Consider the following 20,463-nt stretch of genomic DNA (forward strand, 5'->3'; position numbering starts at 1 on the left):
GAAATTATATTAGCTATCAATGCTTTACCAACCCGGAAAAGCGACAGGGGAAGATTTGATACCATTGCAACTATATAAGTCATGTACAGAAGAACTGGTTCCACTGCTTTCCCAGGTATTCGATTGATTGGGGTAGGGAAAAAAGCTCCTAAATCCTGGAACTCCACACAAATTATTTTTTTCTTGAAAAAAAATAAGCCTGCTGACGAATGCAGGTCTTACAGACCCATTTCGCTCATAAATAATGATGCTAAAGTATTCGCTAAAATTCTAGCAACCCGGCTTGCACCGCTAATGTCTGGCTTGGTATCACCCCAGCCACATGGGTTTATCCCAAAGAGGGACACCACAGCCCACATTAATATGGCTGTAACGGCATTTGATGTGGCTCAGGTTTAGTCAACCCCGCTCGGTATGATATTATTAGATGCCGAGAAGGCATTCGACCGAGTGGGGTGGGACTTTCTCTGGGCTACATTGCTGGCATTTGGTATCAAAGGCCAATATTTGAATTGGATACAGGCACTATATGATAACCCGACTGCTAAAATAAGCTACTTAGGGAAGTGCTCCCCTATCTTTCCAATACAACGAGGCACTAGACAAGGGTGCCCCCTTTCACCCTTTCTATTTGCTTTAATAATGGAACCTTTTATATCAGCCTTACAGAATCAACTTCAGATCGGCCCTTTTATATTCGGCTCAAATTCACTTAAAATAACTGCCTACGCGGACAACATCGCAATATATTCCACAGATGTGTCCGAAGCTATGAAGGGTATTATATTGGAAGCAAAAAGATTTGGAGTTGTCTCCGGATACAGGCTAAACACTAATAAGACCCAAATCATTATGAACTATGAATCTCTGACTCCTACACAGGGAGTGTGCGAGGCTGCTACCTATTTAGGGGTTAAAATTTCTGCTAAAATAAATAAAATACCTGCTTTAAATTATGAGAATTTAAAAAGAAACTGCTTCATCACTTAAAAAATGGCACAAGGTGCCTTTAAGTATTATCGGTCGAATCAACTTGGTTAAAATGAAGATTTTGCCTAAATATCTCTACTTATTTCGCTCTATCCCCTTACTGGTGGATAATCTTTATTTTAAACGTTTAGATGGGATTCTTAGTAGTTTTATTTGGGGATACAAAAAAGCTTGCCGAGCTATTGCATTATTAAAACTCCCATTCATTCAGGTTTATACAATTTAAATACATACATAGGGCATACTATACTAGGGAGCGATTGTGGAGAGCGGGCCTCATTGCCGCTCCGGAATGTTTGCGCTGTGGAACTGAAAGAGGAACGCTACTGCACACGGTATGGTCTTGTGTGGGTCTGACCCGGTTTTGGAATGGGGTGTGGAATTGTCTGTCGGAAGTCCTGGGGTGGGACCTCCCTCGTACACCCAGACTGGGCCTCCTTCATGTTCTGGAGAATGTGGGGGGAAACATCTACAAACGCCACCTCCTGTTCCTGGGGTTGGTTGTAGCTAAACGGGATCTGGCGAGAGCCTGGAAGAGCGACCGTGCCCCCCCACTTAGCGCCTGGAAGGCGGGATTAGATTTTCTTATGGGGCTGGAATTACCTGTGTTTGAGGCCAGGGGGTGCCCCCGGAAACATTATAAGATCTGGAAGCGGTGGGCAGACTATAGAGGGCTGATGCTGGAACCCCCAGTCGATATAGTTGATGTGCCACCATTGGATGGGGACCTTGGGACCTAGGACGTTGTCTGACACCTGTCTTGCCTTACTCACGTATTTGTTGAACTGTGAACACGTGCACGGGGTTAGGGTGGGATAAGGGGTGGGTAGCAGGGGAAGGAAGTTGGGGTTGGTTTTTTGGGGGTTGGGGGATATGGGATGGGGAGGGGGGTGCTTCTAAATTTAGGCCTGTTAGTCATTCTACGATGTGTATACTGTGGACAGTATCCTCCTGTTTGTGGAGAACTGTACTTATGCTTTGCCTAATCTTTCAATAAAAGCAGTTTTGAAAAAAAACTCCCATTCAGTCAGGGTGGTCTTGATTTTCCAGATTTTAAATTATATTTTTGGTCAACTTTTCTGAGTCGCTTCCGCAGTCTGTTAGATCCCACTAATAGTTTTTTCTTTTATAAATTTATGCTGGGGGAAGATTCCAACGACCCGAATTATTTTAAGAGGGTAAAATTTAAGACGGCACGGGATACTGTAACAATTTGGCGTGCATTTCTTACTAATTGCAAGACTTCTTTGTATCATAGTATGGCACCCCTGTGGGGTAACCCCGGTTTCCCAGAAATTTTTCATGACCGAGCTGGTAAATACTTATCTAGTCTGGGCATAAAAACTCTAGGAGATTTGTACGATCATAACGGCTTCATAACATTTCAAAAACTGAAAGATGTTTACAACCTCACTGAAGTGGCCCGACTTAAGTACTATCACATTCGTGATTACTTAATACGTAGACTAAATCTGATGACCATCTCTGACTCTGACTCTGATATTGGAACTGTGTATATGCAGAAAAAGACAAATCACTGATCAGTATGGGCTATAAAAATTTAAGTGGTTTTAGGAACGATGACTGCTTGAAACTAGCAGAGAAATGGAGTAGGAAATTGGATACTGATGTCCCGTCAGCCACAGTTTTTACAGCCCTTAATAGTATAAGCCGATCTGTGCATTCTTCTAGTCTTAGGCTACAACAATATAAAACTATATACCAGCTATATTATACACCAGAAAGGATATCGAAGTAGTCATCCAACAATCTCAACAACGATAGCACTAAATGTCCAAAATGCCACCAAAGGGCTGCAGATATGAAGCATATGTTTTTTACATGCCCAGTGCTAACTGAATTCTGTAAGGGGGTTATTAAAGTTCTCTCTCAGAAACTTGCACGTCCAATTAGACTTACAGCGTTAGAAGTACTAGTGGGTGGGTACAATGGGAATAGGTGTGAGAATGATTTAATGAATATTCTAATTACTTGTGCTAGACTAACAATGCTCACCGACAGTTTTAGAATGGTGGAGACTGGTTATGGATATATATGAGATGGAACTCGCCCTGGCTCAGACAAGGGGAATTCAATCAATGATGAAAATGGTAAAAATCTGGGGACCAATCCCATAAATCTCTTTTTTTCTCTCTCTCTTCATCTCTTTTTCTTTTCTTTTTCCCATACTTAGTTATTTGTAATTTTAACCTTGCTAATTGTTTTTCATTAATTTTTCGATCATTTGTATGTAACTTTAAATTGTAATTTTTTTGTTTTTCTCATGATGTCAATAAAAATATGTAAAAACATTAAAAAAACTAGTGTTAATCACTAGACCCCCTGAGTCGCAAAACTAACTGAACCTATCAAGCAGTTTTTGTAGGCCACTTGGACTTTTTGACATCAAGAGAGTGTCGTCGGCGAAAAGGAGGGTAGATTTCTCCCTGGCCAGGGTTGGGGCATCTGTTGGGTCCTCTCTCAAATGGTCTACCACCCCATTGACAAAGAGAGAAAACAAAGTTGGAGCCAGCACACAACCCTGGCGTACCCCCCATTCACCGCCACCCTTTCTGTCAGCTGCCCCTGGTTGCCCCACCGGACTCTGGCGTAATTCCCCTAATGGAGGCGCTTAATAAAATCAAGAATCAAAGGTGGGATACCTAAATCAGACAACACCTGCCAAAGCTTGGCACGAGGGACCAAGTAAAACGCTGTCTTAAGATCAATAAAGGCCAGGTATAAACTGCCTTTTCCAATGACCACTACTTTCCAGTGAGTCATATAAAATCTAAAGACTTGATCCATCGTGCCTACTTTCTGCCTGAAGCCCACCTGAAAATGCGAAAGCACACTGCCATCATCCATCCACTTCCCGGTGGATGCTGGACGGGTGTGGAGACGCAGAGACTACAATTTGCAATAGGCAACAACACGCTAGTAATTGGTTTCGCCTATCCACCCCATGGAAGACGCATTAAGGTGCCATACGAGAAAGAATCCAACATTCTGAACACAGGGAGTGATGTTTTTAAGAAGTTGGTTCGGTAGAACATTGCAAGGTCAAAATAAATAGAACATCGGAACAAGCACGGTTGAAAACAGATTTTACTGCATACAATTGCTCGGTAGTGGTATGAGCGGAAGTTACAACAATAAAGACACTCAGATCCACCATAACCCTACGATGTGGAGTTCGGAAAATCAGAAGAACTTCAGGAATAATATGAATTAAGGACGTTCCACTACAAGGCAACCATCCAGTGCCGTAAATTAGGAGAGATCTTAAATTAAGTCTTGAGAAAGATGGCATAATATTTAAAGATAAGCCATCGAAACGCGTTGACGCCAAACAAAATTGCACAATCAAGTAATCAAGCTTATCCTGTGTATGGCAAGAATCAAATGTGTCCAGGATTTGGTTTTTGAATTTTTGACACTTGATGTGCAAGCTTTGATGACAAACGCTATTGTCTTGTGTCCGTCTCTCCCCTCTGTATAGGTTTTTGTAATTGACAATTGTGTTGTACTGTCTGATCTATGCTGATACAAATTTTGTTTCTTGCTCACAATTTTCGGATGACTTAGAATTGTGATTATTTTAGTATAAACCTGCTAATGAAATGTTTATTTGTTTTTATTACTAATGTTTTTAACATACAAATAAATTTTATATAATTTTCTTACATATCTATGTTTTGTCATACTTGTTCAAGAATACTGTCCAATGTTAACATTTGGGCTTGATTTACTAGTAATCTTGCCAAGGGAAAATTTGCTTTGATTTTACTATCATCCATCCACAACCTTATCCTTATAAGGAGGACCCTGCCAACCACCTTCTGTATTACATCGATTAGACTAATCGGCCTGTAGTTGGCAGGATCCTCCCTATTCTCCTTTTTGTATATGGCTACCACCTCAGCGCCCTTCCAGGAATCCGGGACAGGATGGCCTCTCCACTTAAATTCATTAAAAGCAAGATCAAATCAGCCCACAGTTTTAAATCATGTAAAAGAAGATCGCCAGGAATGCCATCAGGGCCCGCTGCCTTTGCTGAAGCTAACCCGGCTATAGCAAAGGAGACCTCATTGATCGTGAAAAGTTCAGATGGTCTAAAACCATTGAACGACTCATTTAATGTGGGACCTTCCAAAGGCAATGGGAGCTTCTCACTATGAAAAGATGGAGTACTACCAGCGTCACTATACAGGCCAAGAAAATATGCATGCCATTGCTGTTCAGTGATATGGTTAGGTATCGGGTCAGCACCCTTCCGACTACCTTTATCAATTAGTCCCCAAAACACAGTGGCGTCTTTCAGTTGGGAGGCAGATTTAAGTTCCTGCCAATGAGCTTCTTCCCAAGATCGCTTGGCTTGCTCAATGGCCCTGGCGTACCCTTTACTAGCTGTTCTGACTAAGGAGGGATTATTTCTTTGTAAGTCCATGGATAGGGTGCGTCTCTTTTCCCTACATGCAGCTGAGTACCACAAATTAGATGGTCTGAGGATTTTATTCTGGGTACTAGGCTCCATGATGGTAAAAAACATTCCCAGCTTTAGGAAGGGGCAAGTTCTGTACTCCCTCAACGGTATCACTGAGAAGTTCAAGCTCTATAGACTTCTGCTCTATGAGCTCTCTTATAATACACAATTTATCCTCCTCATGTGAAACTTTGTGTTATTTAAGGCGGCGGTTGCAATTGGAGGGCACTACTTCTTTTGTTGACATTCTTGCTACGTTGAGGGACCTAGTAACAGCCCAGTTATTACTCAGTTGCATGCATAGGGGATTATGGTCACTATCCTGGGTCGGTTTAACTTCCATATCCAATAAATCACCCCAGAGCCGTGTATCTAGCAGGATGTAGTCGATATGTGACGGGCAACTGGGCCGATTATAAGTACTAGCTCCGCTAGGATCGGAGCATGTCCTGCCATTTACAGCTCTTAGATTATACTCCAATGTTAGGGCATTCATTTGTATGGCCCTTTGTGGCCACTTCTTAATTGGGGCTAAACTAAGGGGAGGAATTGCTAATTTGATGTCCTGTTCCCCAGTGCCCAATAAATCCTCCCCACACAGGGGTTCGTAAGTACAATTAAAACACCCGGCCACAATGGTGACGGAATTGGGAGGAATGCCGGACAGCTCAATCTCTAATGCGGCTATGGTTGCAGATGATTGGGCCCCGGGGGACCCTCTAGCATATACATGAAATATCTCTATGTTGAGACCATTTGTAGGGCCTTTCACCGTCAGGTGTAGGATATCGTTTGAGGGGGTTGTGTGCTTGGTGGTTGACCAGTTTAAAGAGATGTTTAACCAAATATGGAGACCCCCTGATGGATGGCCTTTCCCTGAGCTTGTAGCTGGAATAAAATAAGTAGCAAACCCAGGTTTATAAAGGGGGACCATACTCCATATCTCCTGAAACAAACAGATATCTGGGCTATCGATAAAATCATTCCACTCTGGAAGCAACAGTTTTTTTTCAAGTCCTGCTATATTCCAAGAGAGAAAGCGGATTACCCCTGAACTACTTCCCGCAGACCAAGCACCTCTATCATTTTCACATCTATTAGAATCAGCATTTAGACTCCCCCTCTCCCCTCTTCTTATCCCCCTGCTGCTAGGGCAGGAGGCCTCTTCGTCATTTTTCCCCCTTCTACTTCAGAGCAGGGATCTGATGACAGGACTTTGTCCAGTCAATCGACTGTACTCAATCCAGACTCTCTTTCTTCCCTATCAGATGACCATAATGGGGAACTGTGAATCTGTATTGCAGAGTGCTCAGGGGGGAAAGTACGGAATTCAAGTGCCACCAGGTTCTCAGCAATTTTAGCATTGAATACCTGTATTTCGATACAGTCAGTCTACGAGCAGCCCAGTGTAAGCCTCCTTACTTTTGCCACATCCTCCCTTATTACCGACCTACAGCCCCTTACATATCTTATACAAGGAATCACCTTGTTATGAAGGGATTCCCGGCTTTCAAAGCTATGAGTACTCATCAGTTTTGGAACTTTGGTCATGTAGATTGTAGTGAAGGGGGGTTCCCTGGGTGGGTATTCCCACCTAGTGAACCAGTTCGAGCCAGAACCCTCTGGCCATCTCTGACCGAGGCGAAACTATGGAGACCTGCTTTAGGGGGGTGCTGACCTAATGAGATTCCTCTTCCTCCCTTAACTATGCCTACCTCAGGAAATAAGTTAGGTTTTCTATGTGGAATCGGCCTTTCTGTAGGGGGCTGAGCATGGATCACTTGTCCTATCACCGGCCTGGTCCTAACCGCCTTAGAACTCCCTGCCATAAACTCATTGCCTGAGCTAATGTGAGTGGGTGGTATGGAAGGAGTAGATATGCCAGGTGACCCATGCGTAAGCGCGTCCACCTTCTCTCTCAGCAAAGCCAATTCCCTTTCAAGGAGTTCAACTCTTTGTTGCAGGGCAATATTTTGGGAGCCAAAAATACTGCAGATTACTATACCAGCGGAAGGCTCAGCCACGTTGTCATTGCTCAAGGTGGAGACTGTGCTGCCCTCATCAATAGATTCTAAGACTGCAAACCTGTTAGAACACATTTATGCAGTCCCGTTGGATCCCCTTGGTGGTAGCTCCTATTGCTTCACTTAAGCTTTTCACTGGGGAGACAGTCCCTAGAGTTTCCTCTGCTGATCTATGCAATTCACAGATGGTGGGCTTTTGGGGTGGTTTCCTATTAAAAATATCGGGAATTACTCTTCTCTGTGGCTGCGCTGTTGCTATCGCATCATCAAGTAAATTAATGTTGGCAGCTAAGTTAGTGGTATTAGTGGCACTTAAAACGTCTTCACATTCATTCACAATGGCTTCAATCCTTGTTAAATGCAAAACCAACAGTTGATGGACAGTGTTTGATTTGCTCAAACGCTCCGTCCATCATCCCCTTTTGTATCGCTTTGTTTGCCCTAAGTTGGCAGGGTATGCTCAGACGTGAGTCCCTTGCTCACTTGGCCACTGGATTCAAGATAGCCAGGCTGATGAGGATTATGAATCCGAAATCGGTCCCAGGATGCTTGTTTCCGGTCCAGGGAAGACATGGCTTGGTAGTTCGGGCTGGACTGTTCCCATGAGGCACAGGGTCAGACTGATTTGCATACGGCCATGTCTGAACTGGGGTGGCTGAGTGAGCTAAAGAATGGTGATGGATTAAACCCAGATCAGTTGACTGGGGGTGAGCGTTTGATTTGCTCAAACGCTCCGTCCATCATCACCTTTTGTATCGCTTTGTTCGCCCTAAGTTGGCAGGGTATGCTCAGACATGAGTCCCTTGCTCACTTGGCCACTGGATTCAAGATAGCCTGGCTGATGAGGATTATGAATCCGAAACCGGTCCCAGGATGCTTGTTTCCGGTCCAGGGAAGACATGGCTCAGTAGTTCGGGCTGGACTGTTCCCATGAGGCACAGGGTCAGACTGATTTGCATATGGCCATGTCTGAACTGGGGTGGTTGAGTGAGCTAAAGAATGGTGATGGATTAAACCCAGATCAGTTGACTGGGGGGGAGTGTTTGATTTGCTCAAACGCTCCGTCCATCATCCCCTTTTGTATCGCTTTGTTCGCCCTAAGTTGGCAGGGTATGCTCAGACGTGAGTCCCTTGCTCACTTGGCCACTGGATTCAAGATAGCCTGGCTGATGAGGATTATGAATCCGAAACCGGTCCCAGGATGCTTGTTTCCGGTCCAGGGAAGACATGGCTTGGTAGTTCGGGCTGGACTGTTCCCATGAGGCACAGGGTCAGACTGATTTGCATATGGCCATGTCTGAACTGGGGTGGCTGAGTGAGCTAAAGAATGGTGATGGATTAAATCCAGATCAGTTGACTGGGGGTGAGTGTTTGATTTGCTCAAACGCTCCGTCCATCATCCCCTTTTGTATCGCTTTGTTCGCCCTAAGTTGGCAGGGTATGCTCAGACGTGAGTCCCTTGCTCACTTGGCCACTGGATTCAAGATAGCTTGGCTGATGAGGATTATGAATCCGAAACCAGTCCCAGGATGCTTGTTTCCGGTCCAGGGAAGACATGGCTTGGTAGTTCGAGCTGGACTGTTCCCATGAGGCACAGGGTCAGACTGATTTGCATATGGCCATGTCTGAACTGGGGTGGCTGAGTGAGCTAAAGAATGGTGATGGATTAAACCCAGATCAGTTGACTGGGGGTGAGTGTTTGACTTGCTCAAATGCTCCGTCCATCATCCCCTTTTGTATCGCTCAATCCTTGTTAAGACACAGTTGCTAGCCGCATGGGATACTTACTTGGCTTTTTCCCCCTTTTACTTGAGTGGTGCCTGCCGCTTTGTCTATGCAAATGCAGGGGGGTACCACAGGTACCCCCCCGTGTGCAACCCCACCTCTCCTGGGGGGGCCCCAAAGTGAAGACCGCATGATGCCGCCACGGAAAGGCATCTAAAGCAGCCCATCATAATATGGCTGACGGTGTCTATTAACATCTATATGGAACACCTTCACGCTCCATCCAGTGGCACAGCTTATTTCAAATGCATGTGCAACCAATTCTTAACTTCTTCACACTTTTCATAATTTCACGTTCATCAATGTTCATTGTTTTTTCACATTCATCACTCTTTTTTCATCCACATGCCGGGAACAGGCATTTTTCCAAGTTTCTTATGTAAATGCAGGGCCATCCGAACCTCTTAGCAAAAACACGTGCTGAAGCCAAAATCCATGAAAAGCAGTTTTATTGTAACCCTATGCATTTCAGGCCACTCAGGGCCTTTCTTCAGGGGTGACTGTAAGTACAAAATACATAAATTAGCCCACTATCCGTAATTCCTCAACCACAATATTATGTACATCAATATTGTTCCCACATGTTAACTTTGTTCATTTAATTTTCAAAAAGGCTGTGAGCATATAATGTGCTGAAGTTCTCCTTCGCATACCAATACTTCAGAGGTTATATCGCCATCAGTTACCTCCCAAGAGCATTTAAAACTATTTTCTAGAAACATGTATAGCCAACCCTCCCACCGGAGTTTTAAACTTCATATTATTTCCTGCTTCTTAAACGTTCTAACGCTTTTGCTGGCTTACCTGCTCTCTATACAAACAAACTTCCTCCCACCACGAACGAGGTTATTGCACTTTGTGTCTGTCAGCCACTTCGTTATAAACGTGACCAGCGCTCCTCCCTCCATAATCCGCTCTCTAGAAGCAACATCATTAGCACCTGTGGAATACTTCGCCTTTCTCGTTCACTCTCAATTACTCTGACTCCCATGATGCACCAATAATATCTGCATGTTAACGTGACTGGAATCTACCTGAATTTCGTGCTAATGTATTTTTCTGCACAGACATTAAACAACACTTTTTTGTGAAACAATCGTGCTCGTTTACCATTTTCATGAAATACTTAACAGTCATGTTTAAACCAAAAATAAAACACTCCAGGATTCAAGATATTCCGCCTGGCATGGGAATGATGCTGTGCCTTTTGCCAAATATCAATTATGTACTCCCTTTTTGTTGTCTAGGTGCTTACCCCCGAGGGCTGAATATTGTGAACTAACATGTTTATGGGGGTGGGGTAGCACACCGTAATTCATCCAAAATATTAAACCAGTTTTCTTTGTCCAAATCGCGTGCTCACTGGTGACGTGCTCAGCCCGTGCAGCACGTAATTTACTGAACAACATCTATATGGAACACCTTCACGCTCCATCCAGTGGCACAGCTTATTTCAAATGCATGTGCAACCAATTCTTAACTTCTTCACACTTTTCATAATTTCACGTTCATCAATGTTCATTGTTTTTTCACATTCATCACTCTTTTTTCATCCACATGCCGGGAACAGGCATTTTTCCAAGTTTCTTATGTAAATGCAGGGCCATCCGAACCTCTTAGCAAAAACACGTGCTGAAGCCAAAATCCATGAAAAGCAGTTTTATTGTAACCCTATGCATTTCAGGCCACTCAGGGCCTTTCTTCAGGGGTGACTGTAAGTACAAAATACATAAATTAGCCCACTATCCATAATTCCTCAACCACAATAATATGTACATCAATATTGTTCCCACATGTTAACTTTGTTCATTTAATTTTCAAAAAGGCTGTGAGCATATAATGTGCTGAAGTTCTCCTTCGCATACCAATACTTCAGAGGTTATATCGCCATCAGTTACCTCCCAAGAGCATTTAAAACTATTTTCTAGAAACATGTATAGCCAACCCTCCCACCGGAGTTTTAAACTTCATATTATTTCCTGCTTCTTAAACGTTCTAACGCTTTTGCTGGCTTACCTGCTCTCTATACAAACAAACTTCCTCCCACCACGAACGAGGTTATTGCACTTTGTGTCTGTCAGCCACTTCGTTATAAACGTGACCAGCGCTCCTCCCTCCATAATCCGCCCTCTAGAAGCAACATCATTAGCACCTGTGGAATACTTCGCCTTTCTCGTTCACTCTCAATTACTCTGACTCCCATGATGCACCAATAATATCTGCATGTTAACGTGACTGGAATCTACCTGAATTTCGTGCTAATGTATTTTTCTGCACAGACATTAAACAACACTTTTTTGTGAAACAATCGTGCTCGTTTACCATGTTCATGAAATACTTAACAGTCATGTTTAAACCAAAAATAAAACACTCCAGGATTCAAGATATTCCGCCTGGCATGGGAATGATGTTGTGCCTTTTGCCAAATATCAATTATGTACTCCCTTTTTGTTGTCTGGGTGCTTACCCCCGAGGGCTGAATATTGTGAACTAACATGTTTATGGGGGTGGGGTAGCACACCGTAATTCATCCAAAATATTAAACCAGTTTTCTTTGTCCAAATCGCGTGCTCACTGGTGACGTGCTCAGCCCGTGCAGCACGTAATTTACTGAACAACATCTATATGGAACACCTTCACGCTCCATCCAGTGGCACAGCTTATTTCAAATGCATGTGCAACCAATTCTTAACTTCTTCACACTTTTCATAATTTCACGTTCATCAATGTTCATTGTTTTTTCACATTCATCACTCTTTTTTCATCCACATGCCGGGAACAGGCATTTTTCCAAGTTTCTTATGTAAATGCAGGGCCATCCGAACCTCTTAGCAAAAACACGTGCTGAAGCCAAAATCCATGAAAAGCAGTTTTATTGTAACCCTATGCATTTCAGGCCACTCAGGGCCTTTCTTCAGGGGTGACTGTAAGTACAAAATACATAAATTAGCCCACTATCCATAATTCCTCAACCACAATAATATGTACATCAATATTGTTCCCACATGTTAACTTTGTTCATTTAATTTTCAAAAAGGCTGTGAGCATATAATGTGCTGAAGTTCTCCTTCGCATACCAATACTTCAGAGGTTATATCGCCATCAGTTACCTCCCAAGAGCATTTAATACTATTTTCTAGAAACATGTATAGCCAACCCTCCCACCGGAGTTTTAAACTTCATATTATTTCCTGCTTCTTAAACGTTCTAACGCTTTTTCTGGCTTACCTGCTCTCTATACAAACAAACTTCCTCCCACCACGAACGAGGTTATTGCACTTTGTGTCTGTCAGCCACTTCGTTATAAACGTGACCAGCGCTCCTCCCTCCATAATCCGCCCTCTAGAAGCAACATCATTAGCACCTGTGGAATACTTCACCTTTCTCGTTCACTCTCAATTACTCTGACTCCCATGATGCACCAATAATATCTGCATGTTAACGTGACTGGAATCTACCTGAATTTCGTGCTAATGTATTTTTCTGCACAGACATTAAACAACACTTTTTTGTGAAACAATCGTGCTCGTTTACCATGTTCATGAAATACTTAACAGTCATGTTTAAACCAAAAATAAAACACTCCAGGATTCAAGATATTCCGCCTGGCATGGGAATGATGCTGTGCCTTTTGCCAAATATCAATTATGTACTCCCTTTTTGTTGTCTGGGTGCTTACCCCCGAGGGCTGAATATTGTGAACTAACATGTTTATGGGGGTGGGGTAGCACACCGTAATTCATCCAAAATATTAAACCAGTTTTCTTTGTCCAAATCGCGTGCTCACTGGTGACGTGCTCAGCCCGTGCAGCACGTAATTTACTGAACAACATCTATATGGAACACCTTCACGCTCCATCCAGTGACACAGCTTATTTCAAATGCATGTGCAACCAATTCTTAACTTCTTCACACTTTTCATAATTTCACGTTCATCAATGTTCATTGTTTTTTCACATTCATCACTCTTTTTTTATCCACATGCCGGGAACAGGCATTTTTCCAAGTTTCTTATGTAAATGCAGGGCCATCCGAACCTCTTAGCAAAAACACGTGCTGAAGCCAAAATCCATGAAAAGCAGTTTTATTGTAACCCTATGCATTTCAGGCCACTCAGGGCCTTTCTTCAGGGGTGACTGTAAGTACAAAATACATAAATTAGCCCACTCTCCGTAATTCCTCAACCACAATAATATGTACATCAATATTGTTCCCACATGTTAACTTTGTTCATTTAATTTTCAAAAAGGCTGTGAGCATAAAATGTGCTGAAGTTCTCCTTCGCATACCAATACTTCAGAGGTTATATCGCCATCAGTTACCTCCCAAGAGCATTTAAAACTATTTTTTAGAAACATGTATAGCCAACCCTCCCACCGGAGTTTTAAACTTCATATTATTTCCTGCTTCTTAAACGTTCTAACGCTTTTGCTGGCTTACCTGCTCTCTATACAAACAAACTTCCTCCCACCACGAACGAGGTTATTGCACTTTGTGTCTGTCAGCCACTTCGTTATAAACGTGACCAGCGCTCCTCCCTCCATAATCCGCCCTCTAGAAGCAACATCATTAGCACCTGTGGAATACTTCGCCTTTCTCGTTCACTCTCAATTACTCTGACTCCCATGATGCACCAATAATATCTGCATGTTAACGTGACTGGAATCTACCTGAATTTCGTGCTAATGTATTTTTCTGCACAGACATTAAACAACACTTTTTTGTGAAACAATCGTGCCCGTTTACCATGTTCATGAAATACTTAACAGTCATGTTTAAACCAAAAATAAAACACTCCAGGATTCAAGATATTCCGCCAGGCATGGGAATGATGCTGTGCCTTTTGCCAAATATCAATTATGTACTCCCTTTTTGTTGTCTGGGTGCTTACCCCCGAGGGCTGAATATTGTGAACTAACATGTTTATGGGGGTGGGGTAGCACACCGTAATTCATCCAAAATATTAAACCAGTTTTCTTTGTCCAAATCGCGTGCTCACTGGTGACTATTAGACACCGCCACCATATTAAACCTTTTCCGCCCCGGTCGCCTTGAGACCGGGGCGGAAAAGCGGCGGACGGACTTTCCGTCCGCCGCGGTCCCCCCTGCCATCCTAATATGGCGGGGGGAATATAGGTGCGGATGGCGGGCGGATTGCCCCCGCCAGGCTGGCGGTGGCAATCCGCCCGCCATCCTAATGGGCCCCTTATTGTTTAATCGATTCGACAGTGTTTACTCCTCCATTTTGTTTTCAGTGGCTTGGTGTTTTGGTCATGAAAACTGTTGTTGGACTTGTTTTTTCCTTTGGTTTTAAAATGGCGGCACAGATTATGCTTTAATAACTATTTTCCGAATGAGTTCGATGAATGTGATTTATTTCTTTTTCTATTTTCTTTTCTTTTTTTATATGGTTTCGATTTTAATTTTTAATACTGTTTGTTGCTCGATTAATACTCGAGTATTAATTTTGTAAATATGCTCGTTTTAAAAAAAATATGTGTTCAGTTGCTTCCCACATTTTTATGCACTTCCCCACCCAAAACTCCTATTTCCCTGCATCCCGTCCCAGGAGGTATTTTACAAAATTATTTATAAAATATTGTTTTTATATGCGTTGTAATGGTATGCGTTGTATTGTTTTTCATTGTAATGGTACTTTTAATGCTTTTAAGTTACTTCGCGTAGTAATAGTATGCGTTGTAGAAACATTTGTTGTAATGGTATTTGCGTTGTAAAAAATGCGTTATAATGGCATGCGTTGTGAAAGTATGCGTTGTAAAGTCATACATTCGTAAACATACACCCATGTAGTTGTATGATGATGATAATAACCCGCCATATATCTGAGCAATGCTGGGAGTCCTCTGCACCCACCCCTCATATGTCTGGGCACTGCTGGGAGTCCTCTGCACCCATCCCTCATATGTCTGGGCACTGCTGGGAGTACTCTGCACCCATCCCTCTTATGTCTGGGCACTGCTGGGAGTCATTTCCACCCACCCCTCTTATGTCTGGGCACGGCTGGGAGTCATATCCAGCCACCCCTCTTATGTCTGGGCACTGCTAGGAGTCCTCTGCACCCACCCCTCTTATGTCTGGGCACTGCTGGGAGTCCTCTGCACCCACCGCTCTTATGTCTGGGCACTGCTGGGAGTCATATCGAGCAACCCCTCTTATGTCTGGGCACTGCTGGGAGTCATATCCAGCCACCCCTCTTATGTCTGGGCACTGCTGGGAGTCATAACCACACCCCCCATACTGTTGGGCACTGCTGGGAGTCCTCTGTAGCCACCCCTCTTATGTCTGGACACTGCTGGGAGTCCTCTACACCCACCCCTCTTATGTCTGGACACTGCTGGGAGTCCTCTACACCCACCCCTCTTATGTTTGGGCACTGCTGCTAGTCATATCCAGCCAACCCTCTTATGTCTGGGCACTGCTGGGAGTCATATCCAGCCACCCCTCTTATGTCTGGGCACTGCTGGGAGTCCTCTGCACCCACCCCTCTTATGTCTGGGTACTGCTGGGAGTCCTCTGCACCCACCCCTCTTATGTCTGGGCACTGCTGGGAGTCCTCTGCACCCATCCCTCATATGTCTGGGCACTGCTGGGAGTCCTCTGCACCCATCCCTCTTATGTCTGGGCGCTGCTGGGAGTCATATCCACCCACCGCTCTTATGTCTGGGCACTGCTGGGAGTCCTCTACGCCCACCCCTCTTATGTTTGGGCACTGCTGCTAGTCATATCCAGCCAACTCTCTTATGTATGGGCACTGCTGGGAGTCATATCCAGCCACCCCTCTTATGTCTGGGCACTGCTGGGAGTCCTCTGCACCCACCCCTCTTATGTCTGGGTACTGCTGGGAGTCCTCTGCACCCACCCCTCTTATGTCTGGGCACTGCTGGGAGTCCTCTGCACTCATCCCTCATATGTCTGGGCACTGCTGGGAGTCCTCTGCACCCATCCCTCTTATGTCTGGGCACTGCTGGGAGTCATATCCACCCACCGCTCTTATGTCTGGGCACTGCTGGGAGTCCCCTGCACCCACCCCTCTTATGTCTGGGCACTGCTGGGAGTCATATCCACCCACCCCTCTAAGGTCTGGGCACTGCTGGGAGTCCTCTGCATCCACCCCTCCTATGTATGGGCACTGCTGGGAGTCATATCCAGCCACCCCTCTTATGTCTGGGCACTGCTGGGAGTCCTCTGCACCCACCCCTCGTATGTCTGGGCACTGCTGGGAGTCATATCCACACCCCCCATACTGTTGGGCTCTGCTGGGAGTCATATCCACCGACCCCTCTTATGTCTGGGCGCTGCTGGGAGTCCTCTGCACCCACCCCACATATGTATGGGCACTGCTGGGAGTCATATCCAGCCACCCCTCTTATGTCTGGGCACTGCTGACAGTCATATCCAGCCACCCCCTCTTATGTCTGGGCACTGCTGGGAGTCATATCCACACACACCCATACTGTTGGGCACTGCTGGGAGTCCTCTGCACCCACCCCTCTTATGTCTGGGCACTGCTGGGCGTTATATCCAGCCACGCCTCTTATGTCTGGGCACTGCTCGGAGTCATATCCAGCCACCCCTCTTATGTCTGGGCACTGCTGGGAGGCATATCCACCCTCCCATACTGTTGGGCACCGATGGGAGTCCTCTGCACCCACCCCTCTTGTGTCTGGGCACTGCTGGGAGTCATATCCAGCAACCCCTCTTATGTGTGGGCACTGCTGGCAGTCATATCCACCCACCCTCATGTGCCAAGCACCGTACACCAACATTCATGGCGTGCGTGCGGCTCGTATGTCTATTACAATGGTGCCATACGCGAGCAGGCGTGATGCACTGTACCCCAATATTCATGGCGTGCGTGCGGCTCGTATCTCTATTACAATGGTACCATACGCGAGCGCGTGTGATGCACCATACCCCGACATTCATGGCGTGCGTGCAGCTCGTATCTCCGCGGACGACTACGAGCCTTCCCCTTGGAAGCGCTTGGCACTGCGCCGTGCCTTTTTGGGCCCGACGCCGCCCTGGCGAGGTGACAGACCCCCAAAACAATAGGCCGCACGGACGCAAAGCTAAGAAAAATATCATTTGAGACCCGCAGAACGCCCAAGTCGCAATCAGCAGACCATACTGAATCGGGAACCACAGATGGGGGGGGAGGAGGATTGGAAGGTGCTCCTAATGAGTATGAAACAGAGCCTCAGAGCCATTGACTCTAAAATGGAAACCATGAACTCCAGAATGGAAGCGGTGGTCAATAAACTAGACCAACACGAGCACCGCATAAAAGAGGCTGAAACCAGGGTGTCCGACCTGGAGGATGGTGCTGCGGCCAACAACAGTCAACTTACACGCATGGATAAAATACTGCGAGTCATAGCGGAAAAAAATGAGGATTTAGAGGCGCGCTCCAGGCGGAATAATGTACGAATTTTAGGCCTGGCAGAATCCACCAATGTGGGCCGGATGGAAGACTTCATCGAGAAGCAAATCACGGACCTATTCGGCAGACTCCTTCTCGGCTCACCTGGTGATAGAACATGCACATAGGTCCCTGGCAGCCAGACCGCCCCCTGGAGCGGCGCCGCGACCGATAATAGCTCGCTTCCTGAATTATCGAGACAGGGACACGGTCTTGCGGCTAACCCGTGAACGCAAACAAGTCCACTTTGAAAATACAACGCTAGCGTTTTTTCCTGACTTCACTCAATCAGTGCAGGAGGCTCGATGAAAAATCTCCACAGTAAAGAAGAAACTCCAAGTGCAAGATATCCCCTATGCAATATTATACCCTGCAAAACAGAAGATAACTCACTTAGGGAAGCAGCATTTCTTTCAAAATCCACAACAAATTGAGGACTACCTTAAGCACCATGGGAAAGCCACGTCGTCAGGAGCCGAGGCTCGAGATCATTCCAGGTCTCCTTCTCCCCTTATGGCACAAGAATGACATCTTCACTGACTTTGAACTGTTCCTGGGTCTCAGGGCCGCGCCGCTTCCGCTCTCCTGATATGCAGAGGTGATGTATAAACTTGGTTACTACATATGTACTCTATGCATCTGCTCGGCATATTGCCCCCATCCCGCCGAATCTCACTGTTTGCACGGGGAATGTGGCGGGTGTGAGTATGGGAGGCAAAGGGTGGGTGGTGAGCCACTAGTGTTTCCCTCCATGGACATTCCCCAAATGGACTTGTTACCATTGAAATGTAAGACTTCTGTTGAGATGGTTAGAAAAGGGGGTTGGACGTTACATACCTGGCAAGTTGGGGCTGCCGGAGTGGGAGAGGGGGGGTTTTCCTACACAGACGCATAATTACCTGTTCTCGTAATAGTTACATAAAAGCACAGTCGCGTATGGATCAGCTATATAGAGGAAATGACAGATAATGCACATGATAAGCACATTGTCACAATACTATCGTGGAATGTTCGCGGGTTGAACAACCCGAGGAAAAAGAGACAAGTACTGGGATACCCAGACCGCCACCATATCTCAGTTGCCATGTTACAGGAAAAACATTTAAGCCCTGAAGCCACGCCCCAGTTTGCATTGCAGTGGGCAGCTTACCGCTCCTTTGCCTCTTACTCTACTTATGCCCGGGGTGTTATGATTTTAATTAAAAGAGGAGTACCCTTTGTGCTGGGAGGTACAGAAGCAGATACGGGAGGTCGCTATTGCCTCATGTGGGGAAGACTAAATTCATATGATGTGACCTTTGCCAACTATTATGGCCCCAATTTTGATGAACCCCATACACTCCTTCAGCTCTGGAGTAGGATTCAGGAATTAGGTACCACATATTTTGTTTGGGGGAGATTTCAATACCGTGATGCAGCCACACCAAGACAGGTCTACTGCCTCCCCTGCCCACTACACCAACACATGTAATGTACTACAAGACCTCACGAAGGACAACTGCCTCATGGATTCCTGGAGACATATGCACCCCAATAGTAAGGAAGGTACCCATTACTCGGCGGTTCACTCTTCCTGGGCCAGGCTAGACTACATGTTTTTATCTGCTGGAATGACACACTGGATAGTTCGAGTGACTCATTTAGCTCGCACATACTCCGACCACTGCCCTGTTCTTGTAGGTTTACAGCCCCCGGCGCAACATTCCCCTTATAGGAGCTGGCGCCTCAATCCCCTACATCTACAGGATACTGCCTTTAAGGCGGACCTGGAGCAAGACATCCAAGACTTCTTTGAGCTCAATCTGGACTCAGTTCCTAGTATCACTACAGTGGGGGAGGCCTTCAAGGTCACAGTCCGGGGGTGGTGTATTGCTACGGGTGGGGGGGTATTGAAGACACTACGGCATGATCTCAATCGACTGGAACGTACACTCAGGCAGCTAGAACAGCACATTGCCACGAATCCCAGCGAGCAAGCACTCAAAGCTAAGATGCGTGACACCCTGTCTCAATATGAGGAGCTTGTCATAGAGGGTGCAAATTCCGCGGCAAACCATATGTGGCTAGGGTGTACGGGGAAGGTGACTGGCCGGGGAAAGCTTTAGCATCCACAATCAGGCCCCCTAAATTCTCCAATTATGTTACCACCATACATGATGCACAAGGCAACCTCCACAGAAACCTCCCTGACCTACTCCGTATATTCAGAGAATTTTACAGTATACTCTATTCCACCCAGAGAGGGGACCCACTGGATCTGCCGGCCTACCTGGACGATACGGCTATGGCATGGTTGGGTGATACTCAAAGAACGTTTCTTGACCTTGATCTCGAATTAGAAGAGATAAAGGAGGCCATAATGCAAATGAAATCAGGACACGCCCCGGGGTCAGATGGGTTGCAGATCGAATGTTATCAAATGTATGCTCATATACATGAGACCTTTTTTTCTGACAGTTGGGGTGTGGGGTTCTGGGAGTGTTGTGTACCGTCTGTATAATGCAAGTGACTTGAGTTCAGTGTTTAAAATGAAAAAAAAAAAATGTATGCTCATATACTTGCCCCAATCCTTAGGGAAGTCTTCGACACAGCACGAGAGGAAGGTTGCTTACCGGAGTCAATGCGAGAAGCTGTACTCACTTCCCTACTAAAACCAGGGAAACCCCCAACAAGTTGTGACTCATACCGACCTCTATCCCTATTAAACTGTGATATGAAAATCCTTGCGAAAGTCATTG

The 20,463-nt window shown here is 45.4% G+C and overlaps 1 protein-coding gene across 8 annotated transcripts in view; it reads right to left on the reverse strand.

Moving 5' to 3' along the window:
• The window catches only part of LOC144768536 (uncharacterized), a 1,350,740-nt gene that overhangs the window by 518,830 nt on the left and 811,447 nt on the right, over positions 1-20,463 (reverse strand). The window contains exon 4 of one of the 8 annotated variants that reach the window (XM_078652299.1): positions 13,179-13,421. The exons of the other annotated variants lie outside the window; for them this stretch is intronic. Within the exon in view, the coding sequence (XP_078508425.1) occupies positions 13,399-13,421 (23 nt within the window). The 3' untranslated portion in view covers positions 13,179-13,398. Of the gene's footprint in view, positions 1-13,178; positions 13,422-20,463 lie in introns of those variants that run through there. 8 annotated transcript variants of the gene reach the window in all.

The sequence above is a fragment of the Lissotriton helveticus genome, chromosome 7, assembly GCF_964261635.1.
Source record: "Lissotriton helveticus chromosome 7, aLisHel1.1, whole genome shotgun sequence".
NCBI lineage: Eukaryota > Metazoa > Chordata > Amphibia > Caudata > Salamandridae > Lissotriton > Lissotriton helveticus.